We start from the raw sequence: 14302 nt of genomic DNA on the forward strand, positions 1-14302 counted from the left end.
AGAGGAACTCTGCTTCAAATGCTCAATCTCACATGAACAGTCCAGACGTGTTCTGGAGGAAACAGTTCTGGTTCCCCTTTCCTCCCAGTTCAGAGCTGGAAAACCAGTTACCTGCAGCAGAGCCTGCAGTCGGTCTGCGTCCCAGTCCCGCAGGTAGAACAGGCAGTCTCTGGGGTGGTGGGCGTGCAGGCCAGGGAATTTACACAGAGGAATCTTACACTCCATCTGCAGGACGGACAAACACCAGCATAAGAAACGTCTACTGGGAACACTGGGACCACACACAGCTCAGCAGGGAACGGAAAGTTTTCTGGAAGGACGAAAACTAAACAACTGAAAATTATAAACAACGAGGAAAGGTCCTACTGAAAACATCCTGGAAGGAAGGAAAGAAGAGAGGAAGGGAGGGAGGGAGGAAAGAAGAGAGGAAGGGATGGAGGGAGGGAGGAAGGAAGGAAGGCGAATGCCGCGTCACGTTGCTGACTCCACCCAGGCTGCTGCGTCGTCATGGGAACCCACCTTGTAGTACGGGTTGTTGCAGCCGCTGCAGAACTGGTGGCGGCACTGGGAGCAGGTAAAGTGCATGCAGCCGCCTTTGGTCAGCGCGTACTGGAACTTACACTCCGGGCAGGCTGCAAGAGAAACAATGCTTTAACTGGGAACACTGGAAAAACACAAAATATCACCAACTAGTTCTGGTTTAGCTGCTAGTTTAAATATCTCAGTTAACTTTATATAAGACAAAACTAACTTGTTTTTATGGAGCCTCCTTGGAGACTTGGGGAAAAGTTTTTCTTAGCTTCTTTGCTAAAGAAGCTGCTTATTTAGAGAATTGCATCCAAGTATATTCCCAGAAAGTTGAGTGGAAGAAAAAAGTATTGGAGGAAAATTTACACTTTTTAAATCCTGACATTTCTGTTTAAAATACTTTTTTATGCAATACCCAAATTTTCTAAGGTACAAATAATTAGAAAGAAAGAAAATGTTTCCCTCCAGGTGTAATAAATCTCTAAAATATTTAAGATTTTTGAGCTGTAATTGCTAAAGAAGCTAGTGATTCACAGAGTACAGTATCCAGGTATAGTCCCAGGAAATTGAGTGGAAGGAAAAAAACATTTAATTTCCGTAAATCTATGTTATATGTGAGTTCCGTGACTGAATGAATGTTTTTCTCCAAGATAATTGCCACTTTCTTCTGGGTGGTACTTACTGATGCCGTTGTCCCTCAGGTAGCCGGCCAGGCCCTGCCTCTGGTACTCCGGGTCGTTCTCTCTCTTCCACAGCTGGAACTGCTCACAGGAAACGTCCTGGTGCTGAGGCTCCCACTGGAACGGAGGCACAGCGGCTGAGCGGGGGCGCTTCCTCAGATATTTATCTGCGCTGAAGGAGGACGAGCGACTCCCACACACATTCCTGCAGAGGTCAAACTCACCGGTTTCTTGCACTGAGCGCAGAAACTCTTGCGGCAGGATGGGCAGGTGACCTTCAGCTGGTTTCCATCGTTGATGAAGCCGGATGTGCACTGAGGGGGAGGAAGAGGGAGTGAAATGTTCTGCCTGTCTTCTAGTTTTTCTTTGATTTTACTGTGAGTTTGTGTTAAAACTGCATCCTGTTTGCTATTTCATTTAGTTTTAGTAACAGAGAACTTCCTTGAACAGGTTAAGATCAGTCTATGGCCTATACAAAACATGCTCAACAAAATATTTGCACAAAATGATAAGTTTTTAGTCTGTTCAGTTCTGCCTATTTTGTTTTTATTTTGCTTTAAATCCAAATAAGCTGCTGCTGGCCACATCCCCCAACTCAACGTTTACACTTACACTTGAAAATGGATGCGCAACTATACAACCGTACATCTTTGAAAAGCAGAAGTGGAGCCTCATGTGCAGCAAGTGATTCTTGTCAACAACAGCCATTTCCAGCAGCCATTGTGCAGCACATCCAGCAGTAAAATCACCTGACTAAACGTGAAGCTCATCATTGTGCTCTTTGTTTTATTACTGATAGTGGATCTAATTACCTCACTTCAAAAACAAAAAAACTAAATCTGACTAAGTAATTTTGGTCTAGTTTTTAGTGCAAATATCTAAGTATACTTGAAATAAGACTATAAGCACAATATAGAAGCCTGTTTTAAGTAAATAATTTCTTAATATTGATGAAAAAGTTCTAGTTTCATTGGCAGATAAATTATTACATGGGGAAAATATCTTATTATAAGTTAAATAATGTGCCAATGGAACTAGTACCAGTAAGATTTTATTGTTTCTCTTTGTAGAAGGTCATATATATGCTACTTTTGAGTATGTAAATGAAAACAGGAAATAATTGACCTCTGACCTGAACAGTTCGGCCCCACAGCCGTTTTCCATGTTTGTTCCCAGTTACATCAGGTCAGGGTAATTTAATTATGCTTGTGAAAGGCTGTGAGTTTTAATTACTTGGATAATGGTTTTGATCTCAGTAAGGTTAAAGGTCATCGTTCAGCATATTACAGAATATTTGGTGTCTGAATTATTAAAATCACCATTTTGGATTCATCATGGATTTAAACTATTTGCAGGCGGCTCTGCATAAAGTTTCAACCTGATTGATAAAGATACTGAAACTGTGATCGTGTAAAAACCATAAAATACATCAGCTGATTAAACTGGTATTTTAAAGTCTAACTTTTTCTAAAATGGTTAATTTTGTGCCACTGCGAAATGTCATGGCAACGTACAGAAATAATGCAAAGGAGGAAAGTATAAAAACAAACGTGAACAGCAGGAAGTTATTCAATGCATTTCAATCAGCAATCTTATTAAAAATGGACAAAATGTGCAACTGAACATGAGTTTGTTTCATAACAGGAGGATCCAAGTAGATTTGATTAAAATATTTGTACTTTTTCACCTCCTCGGGGCGTGATGGACACAGCACCACAGCGCCCCCTGTTGTTCTCCTTCAGCACCAAAACTCTGACATTTAAACTAAATTAAGCTAAACTGTTTTAGTAAATGTGCAACTGTATTTACTCGTGTCAACAAATAAGACCTGAGTAAATAAAGAAAGCTACAAAACCAAAGTAATAAATAAAATAATTTGTTGGAAATTCTTTTTTGTCTGATATTAAAATGTGTTTAATAATCTGAAAGCAGCAAAAGAGAAGAAATCTGAAAAGGGCTGGATACTTTTATCCCATTTATTACTATTTATTTTAAAAAAACATTTTCGCTAAATCTTAACATGACAATAAAACGAATCGTGATAAATTATTATTTTCTAGATAATTTGACATATTTTCAAATGAATATGTTTTATATTAAACTATGTTACTTTACAGAGTTTAAACTCATTAAAATTGACGAAGAATTTGTTGATGCAGCTTGTGCATTAAAATGATTTATTTTTATTTTAATGAAATAAAAACTGAGTTTCTAGAGAAAATATCCTCGATCACCTGAAATGAGACGAAACAGGAGCTTGTTTTAAGTCAGTAATTCCTTAATACTGATAAAAAAAAAAGTATTGACAGATTATTATTGATAGACATTTTTCCCAAGCTATATGTGGAAAAATCTACCAATGGAACAAACATTTTTTAAGATATTTGCACAGAAAACTAGACCAAAAACATCTGGTAAGATTTTTTGTTTTTGCCAGACATGATGATTTTTTTGTATTTTGGAAAATAATTTAAAATAACTTTAAACAAACTGCAGCTGAACTTGTCATGAAGGCGAGAACATCAGTAATCTGCAGGTGGAGGAGCAGATCCCAGACTGATAAACACACAGGAAAGATTTGAGCTCTGAATGTTTCTGAACGACTCACATGACAGCACCAGAGGAATTTTGGGTCCTTCATGAGCGCGTGCTCCGTCAGCTTCTTGTGGAACAGCTCGTACACTTCAGGCTCCAGGCAGTCGCGCAGCTGCAGAACAAAACCAGAACAATTCACTTCTTATGTTTTGGTTAAATAAGACTCAGTTACACTCAACCCTGGTTCATTAACCTCTGACCTGTTGACCTGTTGACCTGGAGATCTCCAGAACATTTTCAGAAACATTGTGTTTTCCTTAGACGTAATTACGTTGTCATACAGGTGCAGAAAACAGCAGTATGTGATACAAACACATGAATGATGCAAACTCCAAAACACACCAACACAAAAACTGGAGGTGGGACTAAATTAAAGTTTTTGATCGAGTTAATGAAAGTGTCTGTAATTAATTAATCACAAACTGTATGTCAATAGCGTTTCGTCTGATGTTCTGCAGCGTTTCGTCTGATGTTCTGCAGCATTTCGTCTGCCGTTGTGCAGCGTTTTGTCTGCCGTTGTGCAGCGTTTCGTCTGCCGTTGTGCAGCGTTTTGTCTGCCGTTGTGCAGCGTTTCGTCTGCCGTTGTGCAGCGTTTTGTCTGCCGTTGTGCAGCGTTTTGACCCTGATTGAAGCATTTTTCTTTTGCAATGTTTTTCTGTTGCATTTGTTTTTTCTTTGTTGGCCTGTTAAGCTGCAGTAATGATCATATTATTTGTGTAAACTAACAGTACTACTTACTTTGACTTTTTATCAGGTAAAAACTACCTTAAAAGGTGAGACTAAACCACAGGTTTTTAGTGTGATTGTGTCTTGTTGTGCTTCCTTTTCTGCAGATTTTATTTTAGTAATTTTATGGAAAAAGTGAAACCATTAAGACACAGATTGATTATAAACAAATTTTTCTCTCCTTCCCAGTTCACCTGGATGTCCAGGGTGGAGAAGTAGCTGTCCAGCTGCTCTGGGTCGTTGATGTCCGGCTCGCTGCAGGCGGGACACACCATGTCCCGGATGTGTTTGTCTCTGACGGCGATGGTGAAGTGCTGCCGGAAACACTCGTGGCAGACGGAGCACTGGCAGGACGTCAGAGACTGCATCTGCAGCAGTGACAGGAAAAAACAACAAATAAACGAGGTTTAAATGCTGCTTACTCTGCAGGAACCACCAGCTGTAGGACTCTAATCCCACAGTGAAATTCAAGCACCTTTCTAGGTAAATTCTCAAACTTTTCCAGCATCACACTTTGGAGATTAAAAAAATAAAAAAAATTAAGGGAAAGTTTCAATTCATGATTGTATAATTTGTTACTGCTATTAATAAAGTGTTGTGACTGTATTGTACATTTCACAGCAGAGACAAGTTAAACTAAAACCTAACATTTTGTTTCCACCCAGTTAGAGGTTGGTAAAATACCCAATAATTTTACTTCAATATATTTTCCCTCAAGTAAAGATCAATAGTAGCTGTCCAAGAAAGTAAAATAAGTGAGACTGATCTCAGCGCATATATCTGTATGAAGGAACAGTGACTGCCGTTCCGACTGACCTTGCTGCGGGGGAAGATGCTCAGACAGACGGGACACTCGGTGTTCAGCAGACGCCGGATGAACTCCCGGTCCTGAGACTCCTTCACGGCCTGGACCACGTCCTCCAGGGAGTAGTTCACGTCCGGCTCCTGGAGCAGCGACAGCGCGAGCTCGCAGCGCCCCCAGCTGGGCAGGTCGTACAGCGCCAGCAGACGCCTGCACATCCTCTGAAAAGCAGCAGCAGAGATCCGGCGGGACGTGAGGGAGGAACGCAAACCTTCCAGAGCAACAAACGTCCCAGGAGACGGACAGAGTCGCCTGACCTGCTTGTCCGGGTGTTTGGGGTTGATGGGCGGCTCGGGCTGGTCCAGCCAGATCCGCTGGTGGAACGGCTCCATTAGGGGGCGCTGCAGCAGAGACAGAGCGCCTTTGATGTCCCCTCCGCTCTGCCGTAGAGCCTCTTCGCACTGCGACATGTCCTGGAAGCCCAGGGAGTGAAGTTCCCTCATCTGGACACGAAACAGGAAGAGATCTCAATCACAGCTAATCATTATTTCAGTAATCGATTAATTGATTAATCGATTATTCTAACGATTAATCAGATAGAAAACCGCACATTCTACAGCTGTTTTATTTAATCTCAAGCTTTTTTTTTAAATAAAATATTAGAATTACGTCAAAAGAGGCAAAAAAACATTTTATTCTCTCAAAGCAATAATATCAAATTCCTTCAGTGAATTTGAACCGGATCAATCTACAACAGTTCTACACATTTACAGACAAATGGATTTCTTTCATCTTAATTGCAAAATGTGTATATTTTTTCCAACGTTTTGGATTAATCGTGGCTCTGAGTATGTTTTTTTTTTTTCAGAATGTTTCCTCTAGTTAACGATTAATTGATGACTAAATTAGTTGACGATTATTTCCCTAATCGATTGATTGAATTTAATCCAATTAATTGTTTCAGCCTTAGAATCGTGGTTCCTGCAGGTCATCTCCATAGCAACCGTTGTCAGGGTCCTACCTTGACCTGTCTGTCCCTCAGCAGCTGTCTCACAGCCTTGTCCTTGTTGCCGCCGGCTGCCAGCCAGGCCAGCTTGGCCTCGGCTCTGGACAGCTTCACGCCGTTCTGCTCCGGCCCGTCCCGATCCACCAGAACCGCCGAGCCGCCGTTCCCCGGCCTGCAGGTGAGCTGGACGGAGGCGGCCATGGCGCAGATCTCGTCCAGCAGGTGCGGCAGCTCTGAGGTCAGCCAATCACAGGGGTTGGTGCTGCTGCCGCCGCACATGCTCAGAGCGGCGTAGACCTCCTCGGGGCTGACGCCGCGCTTCTCCGCTTCCTGAGGAGCAAACGGGATCAGAGTTCAGAAGGACCAAAAGAGGGAATGAAGGAAGGAAGGAAGGAGAGAATGAAGGAAGGAAAAAAGGAAGGAGTGTGTTTCCTACTCTAATCTGGTGGATGAGTGCAAGTCCGTCCTCCCTCATTGTTTTCTGCCTCGTCAGATCCAGGTTGGCTCGGGGCTTCGGCTGCGGCTTCGCGCCCAGGTCGGGCTGCTCCTTGGTGAAGGAGGGCGGCTGCTGCAGCGGCGGTTGCGGCAGCGGCGGTTGCTGCAGCGGCTGCGGTGCAGAAACGGCAGACGCGTCTTTGGACGGCAGACTGCACATCTCACACACCACCGAGGGCTTGGAGTTCACGAAGGTGCAGAACTGGCAGGTCCACTGAAAAAACCCAAATATATAATAATATAAGAGAAACTAAACCACCAGGGGGCGCTCCAACAGGAAGTTAGACACAAGGAGAGGAAAAAAAAAAGCAAAATTAAAAAAACTGAATCCCATAATTTTGTAAACTTCCATGCTATAAACATTCAAACAGCACCAGGTCTAATAATGATCCATAAAACGTTTAAACACAGAAATACGACATCGTCAGCAGAGACCTTTGATCCAGACTCTGGCGCTGGAGGGACAGGCGGGCGAGTGGCCAGGCGGGGGCGCTCACACACTTCACAGAGGATGCTGCTGCCTTGGTTCACCACCGTGCAGCTCTTGCACTGCCACTCTGAGGGAAAACAAACAGAAACAAATAAAAACGACTAACTCCATAATGAGAACAGGTTTTCTCCTGGAGGAATGCTCAAATATAAACACCAATGCAATTCAACTGGAAACCAATTAAATCTGTTTAGTGGGACAGAAAAATAAAAAATAAAGAGTCAGGCTGAGAAACTCCTAACACACAGATGTTCAATCAAATTGGATAAACGTCTCAATATTTATATAAGTAGTGTGTGAACACCAGAGGTGTTCAAGATATGGCATGAGGGCCATTTGTGGCCCTCTGGATGATTTTGTTCGGCCCACATTTCTAGAATGAGGAGAGTTTTAGCTGTGAACACTTTTTCTCCCCATTTCCTTTAGATCTTACAACTACAAGATTAAAATTATACAAAAAAAGTTTCTTATTCATTGTCCAGGTTTTTGAGCTTGTAATTTTGTAGAACCACAAACATCCAGCAACATTTACTTGGACTTCGGGTCAGAAGAAAATAGAAATAAAACAACCATTTCTATGTTTTGCATTTAAAAAAAGTAAAATGTTGCATGTCTTAGTTTATTGAAAAGATTAAATAATAACAGATTTTTTACATTTAATAGAAAGTTTAAAAAAGAGGCCTGCACTGTAAAAACACAATCTTACCAAGTATTTTTGTCTAGTTTTTAGTGTAAATATCTTTGTAAAACTTGAAAGGAAAAACTAACTCAAAAGTGGCTTTTCAGCCAGATAAAAATGTTTAAGTAAAACCATCTTGAATATCAAATTATTTCACTTATAGCATGGATAAAATGTCTTATTATAAAGAAATAATCTGCCAATGGAGCTAAAACTTTTTCAAAACTAAATACTGACTTAAACCAAGCTCCTATTTCTTGCTGAAAAGCTACTTGTAAATTAGTTTTGTCTCGTTGCTACGACGTTTGCTTGTTGGTGAGACTTTGTGTTTTTACAGTGTTCAGGTGCTTTTAACTTTTTTTGAGGACAAAACGTTTGGACACCACAGAAAGCGTCTGTCCAGTTCGTGACCCCTATTGTTTTGGCATGTTGGAGGTTCGTGTATCCGAGGCCCACCGGTGTTCTGTGACGTCGGACCGGAACCGTCGTGGCCAGCGATCGCAGGAGTGGCGAGTCGAGGGCGGTCGCAGGTTGTGCAGAGGACGGCTCGCATCTCGTTCACGGTGGTGCAGTGAGCGCACTGCCAGGATGACGGAGACGGACTGGGGGAACAAGAGCAACACTTAGCACCGGGTTTTTCTTACAGCGATGGCATCGAGGCGTGTTCCGCTGACCCTGAGGCGGCGGCCAGGTTGGTCCTGCTGTGTCCTCTGCGGTCCGGATGGGAGTGGAAGAGCCGGTCGCAGTTCAAACACAGCCTCTGGATGCAGGTGGAGCACTGGATGCTCACAGAAGAAATGCCGCAGATGCTGCAATTCTCTGCAAAACAAGACAAAATTCAGAAATCTAAAATCCAAAAGAAGCATCAGTTCTGTTTTAGCAGCGCGACGCACCCGGTTGGGTTTTCTGTATTTTGTCTCGCTTGTGATTGGCTCTGGACGGGTGGCGGTGATACAGGTCGTCACACGCGTCGCAGAAAGGCTTGTCTTCACAGGACGGACAGACGAGTGTGGATGCTCCGCCGCAGAGATTACACTGACCGACTGCAGGGGGCGCTGAAGACAGCAGAGACAGAGTCAGACTAGAGCAGGACGAAAACCTGATCAATGAATGAGAAACTTTTCATTGCACCAAACTTTTTTGTAAAGACATTAAGGTTGTTTTACTCTCCTAAATTTAATTTGACCAAAACACCAAGATAAAAGGCTTTTAAATTGCAATAGCAGTTTTTTCATCTCAATTTTATTTTGCTACAATAACGTTAACGTTGTTTTATGTTATCCTAAACGTGTCATTTGAAAATAATGTTACAAATGATCTAAATTTTAAGCTGCGTTTGTGTTGTTAACAGCTGCCAGTGACATCATCAAAAGATGAAGCTCTCCGGGTTTTGTTGCGATAACTGCAGGCAGATAAAAACACATAACAGTTTTATCAGAAGATAAGGAAAAGTGGGAATTCCAGGAAATTAAAACCTGTAAACGAATGTTTTTTCACGCTTATTTTTGACTTTGCAGATGATAAAAGCTAATTTTGGGCTTTTGAAGCTGTGAGACTTCAACTGAGACGTGAATATTTTCCAATATACTTGTTGATACTCTCCAGAAGAAGCTCCTTTCATATTATTCATTGAGCAACACCGACTCACCTGCTGGTGGTTTTGCAAGTTGGGTCTGCCTGGGTAAAGGAGTCGGTTTAACTAAAGGGGGCGGAGCTTGAAGTTTATCTCCTTGTCCGTCGTCTGCAGGCAGATTTGAGTCATCAGTCTGCTCCTTCTGCAGAAGAAATGCAGAACATTTAGGATGTTTCCTGAAGTCTAGCTGCCTGGGTTGTGTTTTCCTCCTGACCTGCAGGGTGAGGCCCGGGATGATGTCTTTGAAGCATTCTGGGTGAGGATGGACGCCCTGGAGGTTCAGACAACAGAACAAAGTTGCTGGGTTTCTCATCCAGAACAGAAAGAGAAACAAAAAGCAGGTTTTCCCAGGAGACAGGACTGACTTTCAGAAGCATGTCCACTTCGGTGCGCAGCGTCATCACCTCCAGCGTCACCGCGGCAACGACGTCACAGTCCGGCTCGGTGACTTCGTCGGGGAAGCTGAGGCCGTCGATCTGCTGGTTGGTGTATCCGTACAGAAACAGGACTCTCCGGCCGCCCTGTTGAGCAAAACGAAATACGACGCAGAGGAAACATTTTCTGATGTCGGGAGAAACTAAAGTCCTGGCAACTAACAATTATTTTAGCAATTAATCAGACAGAAAAAGAAACAACAGGCGCTTTCTGCAGAATTTTCATGTGATTTTATAAAATGTTAGAAATAGATAAAGATGCAAATAAATAATCCTACTCCTTTTTCAAATAAGAAAATATACATTTTACAGCATAAAATGCAAAAACAGGTGCATCTGCACTTAGTCCTTTCTGGTTGACTTAGCATCAACACAGTGTCGGGTTAATCTGCTGATTATTTATTGGATTCACCAATTAATAATTTGATATAAAAAAGGTTCTCAATAGGAGATTTTATTGTTGCAGAATTTGAACTGGGTGAAGCTGAACAGGCAACTTGAGGAGTTTTGGGTAGAACAAATTTACAGACTAATAAGGTTTTTTCCCATCTTGAATGCAAAATGTTTTTATTTTTGTTAAGTTTTTGCTTAATTGCTGCTCTGAATATGTTCTTCTTTCAACAAATTGCCTTTTATGACTCCAGTTAATTATTAATGTATTACTAACGTAGTTTACGATTATTTCAAACATGGATTTATTACAACAATCAATTCAACCCTCATCAGGTCTTTATTATTTTTCATAGGTTATTTACACACACTTGTTGTAAATAGTTTGGTGTTTTTTGATGCACATGTAAATGTTTAATTATTCTACTCAGTTACACATTTTTTTGGATTAAAGGACACCCTTTTCAATAACTGTACAGTATTTGATGTTGTAATTTTGCCCTTACTGTACAGTTTGTTGATCTAAATTCAGTTTTTATATGTGTTATACTTTTATCTCAAACATCAAAATATCTTTCTCTTCTACTTTATCGAGTTGCAGAACTGCCAGAACACATAATGAGCGAATGTGTGACATATAAACGCACTCACACAAGTCTCACTGCAAACCTCTAAAAGTGAAACTATAATTCAGCCTTTATAGAGTTCAGAGTATCAACCTGAACTCTCCATCACTGTCACTATAAAAAAGCTATTTAGATTAAATAAACAGACGCCTGGCAGCGCAGCATGATTGTGTTAGTCTGGGGGAACGTCTGTGGGTTGTACTCACCTTGATGGCGTCCACGGTGGTCCTGAAGACGGGGTTGTTGTGTTTGACGCTCCTCCAGTATCTGGGCCTGGTGGGACTCGTCAGGTTGCAGCCGTATTTCTCCAGGATGCTCAGAGCTTTGACGAGTCGACTCAGCGACTCCGACGCCTGGCGAGGAGAAAAGAACCAAAGCAAAAATATTAACATGACAAACAGTTAACATTCATTCTGTTGACGTTCAACTGCAAACCAGGGGTGGGTAGTAACTAGTTACATTTACTCAATTACAAACATTTTTCTTTTTATGAGTGTTTTTACAATGTTGTACTTTGTACTTTTACTTGAGTCATTTTATTATGAAGTATTTCTACTCTTATTTGAGTAAAATTACAGAATTTTCTACCCACTGAATGAAAAACAAACTTGTTTTAACCCAAAATCCACCAGACTCAGAAACACAACTGCAGTTTCTGTTAAAGTTTCATAAGTTTTTTATTGAAAGAAACTAATTTGGAAACAGTTTCTTTGTTATTTTTGTAACTTGTATGAATTATTGTCATTTTGGTCTTTAAAATACCAAAAATTACACTTAACTTTATTTTAAGTGTAATATAAAGTTACACTTTATATTAATATAATCATGTCTGATTATTTTAATCATATCTGATTATGTAATTTTTAAATATTAAATGATTGACCATTTGATCAGTTATTAAACGTTTTACCAAATACTTTTTTTCTCTTATTTGAGGTTTTACTTCAGTAAAACTATGTTGACGTTTTGCTATTCTTACTTGAGTATAATTTCTGGGTACTCTAACCACCTGTGCTCTAAACTGATAAGAACTACTTAAATGGTACACATTTTTCCTAATATTGTGGATCACAAAGCTAAAGATTAACAGGACAAATGCAAATTGTGACCCCAGTGCTGCATAAGGAACAACAGAAATCAACAGCCGGGTTACAGGAAGCAGCAGGAACAGAAGAGAAACCTCGAGGTTGTTGCGACCGGCCGTGTTCTCCTTCAGCATCTCCTCTGCTGTCAGATGGCGGTACTTTTCTGAAACAGGCAGAGAGATGCTGGCCAGCGTCAGGACCTCAGCCTTCACATCCTGGGCTAAACCCGACGACGACAGCAGGGACTGGGCTCTCTGCCGGACCTCCTCCATCTGGACCGACTCAGCGCTGCCGCTCATCGCTGCGGGGGAAAAAAGATACCAGTTTGATTAATAAACTGTTACAGCTTTTTAAAGGCACAGACAAGCTGTTTTTTGCTGAACATAATTTCACCATTTGACACTTCAAAAATAAATGTTCTTACTGGAAATATTCCAATTTAAAAAAACTTGTTTTTGGATTAAATGTTTTGCTGCTAGGATGATTTGGCCGTATCGAATTTGGTTTATTTCACTAAACTCAAAAGAAAACACTTTTCTCACCTCTTATGAGTCACATGATCAACAACCGGGTGTTAACCACTGGCAAAAACCACAAAGAAGACGACAAAGAAGTAGTTGGAGAATTATGGCCCAGCATGTTTTTTACTTACTTATTGCGTAAACAAACTTGTTGACATATGATTTTTATTTTTCTTATTTAAAGGAAACACTAATTGTAAAATTCTTGGTTTTTTCTTTACATTTTTTGCAGAATATCAACAAAGTTTTGCACACATCTGTAATAGAAACACAGCTAATGTTACTGCTTTCCTCTGACTCCATGTTTGCAGAAACTAGCTGCAGTTTTATTTGCTAAAAATTGAAAGTTTGTTCTTTGTCTTCATACTGATTCATACTGACATGAATTATGGCCCTTTTTACAAACTTTCCACTCTGAATTACTCAAACATTATTATTGATTACAATTCTACTACAACCTTTAACTTAAATTCATTTTTGTTTTTATTTCCCATAGTATGTACTTGTGGCTAATTGTTTTAGTGTTCAGCTGTTTCTCTTTCATCATCTGAACACAAGCTAGAGATACTGATCCCATTGGATTTATATACTCTGTTTTTCTATTCTATAGAAAACTCCCTTCACTCAGTCCTTGTTTTGTTGTTTATATTTCCTAAATAGAGCAATTCACAAAATGTTTGTAACTATTAACTTTGCATGCTCTCTTTGCTTTTATTTCACTTATTCTTTAGTCAGTATCAGACAGAGATTTAAAGAGGAGCGGCAAAAGTAAATGAGACCAATAAGAGCTTGAAAACTAATTGTGTTTTCCAGGAAATACCAATGTGAAAACTCATCTCTGCTCTTTATCTGTGCAAGGAAACTAATTTTTATACCATATTTAAAGAACATTTTTTGTAGTAACCACTTTTCTCTTGTTGCATTAAATGATACTACAGATTAAAAACTATTCATGTCATAATACATTTTTTTAGCAGGAAAAATGTCACACATTCATGGCGTACACACTCCATGTCCGTCTGAATACATTTGAATTAACTCTACATGACATAATGGGAAACTCCAACCCGGGCTAACATTAGTTACAGAAATAAACAGCTGAGAAAAGCGAAAGGATCAGTTTCAGTGCTGCTTATTTAAACCAAATGAGACATTTTATAACTGTGTTATAACGCTGTTAAATCGATTACAAGTTAAGAAAGCAATGTCAGTTCAGCTGAAAGTGAAACCTGAAATCAGAGAAAACAACAAGCTAGCTGTTTTGCTCGTCTACTCACCGCTGTCGCTCTTTCTACTGATTTTGACAGGGTTTTTTTCTGCTTCCGCTTAAATGTAGAGTTTTTAATTCTTTATTTTGTCCCAATAATGTCTTTAACACACCCCATCTTACTCGGACACTTCTGTCCGTGTGTGACCAACTGTTCATGCGGAAATACAAATTTGAGGACTGCAGACTAAAATGTACTTCCGGTTTGGGTTTTATTTTGTTTTTCAAAGTAAAAGTGGATTATCAGTCTTGCCAAGTTTCCACCTCCCAAAAGCCAATTTAAGTCGGTTTTAAAGTAAGAAAGGGAAAATTTTGTGGTTTTATTAATGACAACTACATTTAAAA

At 40.3% G+C, this 14302-nt stretch overlaps 1 protein-coding gene across 1 annotated transcript in view; it reads right to left on the reverse strand.

The window, feature by feature from the left end:
- The window catches only part of LOC122824381 (E3 ubiquitin-protein ligase RNF31), a 16404-nt gene extending 2264 nt beyond the window's left edge, over positions 1-14140 (reverse strand). Inside the window, exons 1-20 of the mRNA XM_044104983.1 lie at positions 13968-14140; positions 12265-12470; positions 11291-11437; positions 10000-10155; positions 9849-9905; positions 9650-9776; positions 8895-9056; positions 8676-8820; positions 8458-8603; positions 7268-7389; positions 6774-7046; positions 6353-6667; positions 5649-5834; positions 5346-5552; positions 4724-4897; positions 3817-3915; positions 1433-1522; positions 1211-1325; positions 520-632; positions 112-225 (exon numbers count right to left, since the gene is read on the reverse strand). Coding sequence (XP_043960918.1) covers positions 112-225; positions 520-632; positions 1211-1325; positions 1433-1522; positions 3817-3915; positions 4724-4897; positions 5346-5552; positions 5649-5834; positions 6353-6667; positions 6774-7046; positions 7268-7389; positions 8458-8603; positions 8676-8820; positions 8895-9056; positions 9650-9776; positions 9849-9905; positions 10000-10155; positions 11291-11437; positions 12265-12468 — 2952 coding nt within the window. The 5' untranslated portion in view covers positions 12469-12470; positions 13968-14140. The remainder of the gene's footprint in view (positions 1-111; positions 226-519; positions 633-1210; positions 1326-1432; positions 1523-3816; positions 3916-4723; positions 4898-5345; positions 5553-5648; positions 5835-6352; positions 6668-6773; positions 7047-7267; positions 7390-8457; positions 8604-8675; positions 8821-8894; positions 9057-9649; positions 9777-9848; positions 9906-9999; positions 10156-11290; positions 11438-12264; positions 12471-13967) is intronic.
- Positions 14141-14302: the final 162 nt, after the last annotated feature.

The sequence above is a fragment of the Gambusia affinis genome, linkage group LG21, assembly GCF_019740435.1.
Source record: "Gambusia affinis linkage group LG21, SWU_Gaff_1.0, whole genome shotgun sequence".
Taxonomy (NCBI): domain Eukaryota; kingdom Metazoa; phylum Chordata; class Actinopteri; order Cyprinodontiformes; family Poeciliidae; genus Gambusia; species Gambusia affinis.